Here is a 4829-nt window from a genome sequence, read left to right on the forward strand (position 1 = left end):
TCCAGGAGCGGGCACGCAAGCGCATCCGCACCTACCTCAAGTCCTGCCGCCGCATGAAAAAGAATGGGATGGAGATGGTGAGTGGCTGCCCCAGGGCCCTGCTGCTCACCACCATGCCTGGGGCAGCAGGTCCCTGAGCATCCTCTCTGCTTGTGTCCCTGCAGACCAGGCCCACACCGCCACACCTGACCTCGGCCATGGCGGAGAACATCCTCGCCGCCGCCTGTGAGAGCGAAACACGGAAAGCAGCCAAGAGGATGCGGCTGGAGATCTACCAGACCTCCCAGGTATGGTGCTGGCAGTTGGAGGTGGACAAGAGATGGAACCAGAAGCGTTCTGTGGGGTGAGGGAAAAGAGAGACGTTTCTGAGCAATATGGAAAAGCGTTTTTCATAGTCACTCTAAAAGTCAGGCTGCAGAACAGAGCCTCGTGGTGTATCCTGAGACTCAGGCCAGTGGCGATGGGGATGGTGGTTTGGACTGGCCATGCTGCAGCCACAGAAGACCAGGCATCCCTGTGCTGTCCCTCCTGGTGGCTGTGGAGGAAAGCCAAGCTCCTCACTGTAGTAAGTCTGTGTTTCCCCTTAACAGGATGAACCGATTGCTCTAGACAAGCAGCACTCCAGAGACTCCACAGCCATCACCCACTCCTCCTACTCACTGCCAGCTTCATCTTACTCCCAAGACCCAGTCTACATCAATGGAAGCCTGAACTACAGCTACCGTGGCTACGGGTCCCTGGGGGGTAGCCTGCAGACCCCTGCCTCCCTCCAGACAGGCAACCACAGTAACGGTAAGTGGCTGTGTCCGGGCGCATGGGGGCACAGGGAGCCCACCCAGCCATCACCTCTGCCCCGTGCCCGGGCAGTGTGCTGTGGGCTCCCAGCATCCCACGCTGTGGGGCTGAGCTGGTTGCTGGAGGAGAGGCAGAGGTCGCTCCCACAGAGCCTGGTCCTGGCAGCACCTCTCCCACCACTGCGCAGAGCTGCTCCAAAATCCCCTCTTGTCCTGCAGCTGACAGAGGCCTCTGCCTGGTGGCTCAGCTTGCCTCATCAGCAGGTGGTTAATTGTTGAACTGTACTTGGAAGGACGATCTGAGTGGCACTGGTGGAGGGAAGGAGTGTCACTTAAAAAAAAAGAGAATCTGTACCAGCTATTAATTATTAACAGGAGCGGGCGCCTATCGCTGCCCCGATCTCCTGCTGGTATGAGCTGTTCTGCTCTTGGGGACCTGGCTGGGGGCTGGGGGCTCTGCAGAAGTGCGGGGGGCACAGCCAACTGCCTCAGCTTGTGAGGGCTCTGAGGGGCTGGAGACTGCCTGGGAACAACAGCTGGGAAAACAGGACTGATGCTGCAGGGCAGGAAGGCAGAAGAAGAGCACAGGCAGGGCTTGAGAGGATCTAGCAAAGAGTGGAGTATCCTGGGCCTGAGCAGGGCACACAGGAAGGCCCCAAGGTAACTCGTGACTCCTTTGCCCCTGGGGAGAGAGGTATGGGATGAGGCCAAGTGTTCCCTCTGGCTCTGCCCAGCAGCAGTGGTGGTGGAGGGGCATGTCCTCGTCCAGTCCTTCAGCAATCTCTGGGCTGCCATCGCCTGTCCTGGTGCGCTCTGGGCTCCTGCCCTGCCCCTGCCCGCCCCGACTGGAGCCAGGATTTGGAAGGATGTGATTTCCGGAGGCCTGAGAGATGCCTGTCTGGGATTAACTCTTATCATCCCTTCCTAATGCTTCTTAACCCTGAATAAAGATCCCGTCCCGGCCTCCAGCTGCTGAGACCTAATCCTCACAGCAATGGTTCCTTCCCAGAGCAACACAGGCCCCCTGGCCCCCCACTGCTGGGCACTGACTCCTCCATGTGAGACAGCACATGTGCAGGAGGGGCCCCGAGCAGCCCCAGGAGGAGCAGACAGGCCCTGGGTACAGCATGCAGTAGCAGCACCCAGCAACACCTCACCTTGCTTCTTTCTAGTGGATTTTTAAACCTCTGCTTTGCAATTCTTGTTTTCCCAAGCTCTTGCCCAGTCTTTTGGAGGGAAGAGCATGCTGCAAGGAGCTGTGCCTTCTCCTCCCTCTGAGCAGAAGCCTGCAGGGGTTTGCTGCCCAGAAGTGTCTTCTCCCTCCATCCCCCACCTCAGGCAATCCTTGCTCAAGCCCACATTTCTGCTCCCAGCTCCTTCCCCCTTGGTGAGCCAGGAAACAGGCTCCGTTTACTGCTGCCTTTTCTGTCCAGTGAAATTGCTTTCGCATGAGAGCCTCCTCCTCCTTTTCCTCTTCCTCCTCCCCCACTTCGAAGCACTGGTTGTCCTGGCGTGGAACACTCCTGCTGGTGCTGCTCCCCCCTGCAGCATTACTGCTCCTGCATTGCTTTCCTTGGATGCTTTCCATCCTGCCCAAGGCAATGCACTCCCCTCCCTGCCACCATCACCGGTGGCACCACCTGTGCTTCGGGAGAAACTGAACTCTCTCGTCCTGGTTTGCAAACAGCTGTAGTGCCTGGTCCCTGCTCAGTGTCCCTAGTGTCCCATGGTTGCGTCAGGACACCCAGCAGGAGCTCAGCCATCCCAAAGCCTTTCTCCAGCAACACCAACTGCTCCATCCGCCTGTGATGCTCCAGCTCACAGCCAGGGGATTAGTTGAGAGTCTTCTTCCCTCCGGGCAGCAGCCTCACCAGCCTCCTCTCCCTAACTACTATCACATCTCCAGTACATCTTTAGCCTCTTCTCTCTTGATTTCTAGTTGATTGTGTCATTCTTGCACTTTGGCTTCTCTTAGTCCAAGTTAAATCCATTTTTTTCTCTGCCTTTACCTGTTGGTGTCACTCCTCAAGCTAAACCAGGGAATCACAGCCCATGTGGGATGTTACCATGTACAGAGGGAAATCCAGAACCTGGAAGGTGATTTTGATGGGGCAGGTGCCCTCAGGCACTGGCTTAGCTCTCAGCAGCATGGCCACAGACCCTCCCTTCACAGAGCAATGGGCCAGGCCGCAGGACAGGATTTGTGTCGTGTTGGCTCTGAAACCTCTGTATAGACTCACAGACTGGTTTGAGTTGAAAGGAACCTTAAAGCTCAACTCATTCCAACCCCTGCCATGGGCAGGAACACCTTCCGCTGGACCAGGTTACTCGAAGCCCCATCCAACCTGGTCTTGAACACTTCCAGGGATGGGGCAACCACAGCTTCTCAGTGCAACCTGTGCCAGTGCCTCACCACCCTTATAGCAAAGAATTTCTTCATCCAGTCTAACTCTTCTCTCTGTCAGTGTGAATCCATTCCCCCTTGTCCTGTCACTCCACGCTCTTGTCTAAAGTCTCTCTCCAACTCTCCTGGAGCTGCTTTAGGCACTGAGGTTGACCTGGAGCCTTCTCTTCTCCAGGCTGTACAGCCCCAGCTCTCAGCCCGTGTCCATAGCAGAGGTGCTCCAGCTCTTGGAGCATCTCCATGAACCTTCACTGGACCTGCATTCCCTGTAGCTGTTGCAGAGGCAGTGACTGGTCTGTGCTGGTGGCTGTGGGAGCAGGGGCTCCTGACATTATCCGGGCAGTGCTGCAGACCTTCCTGCTGGTGCAGAGGTCCAAGAAGCAGTGAGCGGTTCCCATTGGGAATCACGGCAGGATGAACACGGGCAAGGCTGCTGTGCCTGAGCTTCCCTCTTACTTTTCTTTGGCAGGCCCGACCGATCTCAGCATGAAAGGTGGGGCCTCCAGCACAGCCCCCTCCAACAGCACCAGCCGGGGCATGCAGGCCGCCCAGCTCAGCCCCACGGAGATTAGCGCCGTGCGGCAGCTCATTGCCGGATACCGGGAGTCGGCGGCGTTCCTGCTTCGGTCTGCAGACGAACTGGAAAACCTCATTTTACAGCAGAACTGACTCCCTGTGTCTGCATCGCTCCTCGGTCGAGAAGACAATTTATACCTGCTAGAAAGAGGCTCCCGGCGGTGTCCTGCTCAGGACCACCATCGTCCTCCCGCCACGCGGTGGGTCCATGTAGTTTTAGAAGGTGGGATCCAAAAGACCTGTTTTCTTTTACACTCCAAGCACCTGGGACTTCAGGCACAAGGACACGTTTTGGAACCAACACCTGTGCGTCTGGCTGACCAGAAGCCAACCCTGCAGCTTGGAAGGATGTGGAACTTTGAAGGGCAGAAGGGAGCCTGGGGAGGTTTGGGACTGCAGATGTATTTAGAATAACCTTTGTGGACCCAAATGTTAGATTCCTATCCCCAGATAATTTCCAAGTCTTAGGTGAGCTGAATCACATATTTATTGAGAAATGGACCCTCCTTTCCCCTTAGTAATTTATTTTTCTGAAAATGGATTTTTTTGAGTTTGTACAGATTGCCAGTTTTTTGTCTGTCTGATCAGAAGGAATTTATTCCTGTGAAATAACACATTCCATATCACTACACTACTAATTTCCAGGCAGCTCTGCCTGTTTCTCTGGGGAACCTTTGTCCCACAGGGAGCAAGTTTGCCATCCAGCCCTTTATGTCAAGGCTGCTCAGCCTCCAGTGAGCGTAGGTGGCAGCTGAACAGCAACACAAGTGTCCTGCTTAGGCCTTCGTTCTAAGGGGTCCCATAGCAGCAGTGGGGGCTGAACATCCCGCAGAGACTCGGCAAGCTCAGCTGACCTCCGGCTGGAAGGACATCTCACACTCATTTAAGTCATTGCAGATAAGAGAAGGAAGGAAGGAGATACCTGAGAAACACTGTCTTGCGGTCACCATCCGTACCTACCTCACACTCCATTGTGGGCTTCTTCCAGGACTGGCCGTGCTGGTCCTGGGGGATGGTGAGTGTTGCAGACACGGGGATCGTGCCGAGGAGGCTGG

The 4829-nt window shown here is 55.8% G+C and overlaps 1 protein-coding gene across 1 annotated transcript in view; it reads left to right on the forward strand.

Moving 5' to 3' along the window:
- Positions 1–4327, forward strand: part of NOL4L (nucleolar protein 4-like) — a 5762-nt gene extending 1435 nt beyond the window's left edge. The window contains exons 4-7 of the mRNA XM_009084381.1: positions 1–77; positions 165–287; positions 591–792; positions 3668–4327. The exon at positions 1–77 is cut by the window's left edge and continues 100 nt beyond it. Of these exons, the coding sequence (XP_009082629.1) occupies positions 1–77; positions 165–287; positions 591–792; positions 3668–3867 (602 nt within the window). The 3' untranslated portion in view covers positions 3868–4327. The remainder of the gene's footprint in view (positions 78–164; positions 288–590; positions 793–3667) is intronic.
- Positions 4328–4829: the final 502 nt, after the last annotated feature.

Source organism: Acanthisitta chloris, unplaced genomic scaffold (assembly GCF_000695815.1).
Source record: "Acanthisitta chloris isolate BGI_N310 unplaced genomic scaffold, ASM69581v1 scaffold12251, whole genome shotgun sequence".
In the NCBI taxonomy this organism is placed as follows: domain Eukaryota; kingdom Metazoa; phylum Chordata; class Aves; order Passeriformes; family Acanthisittidae; genus Acanthisitta; species Acanthisitta chloris.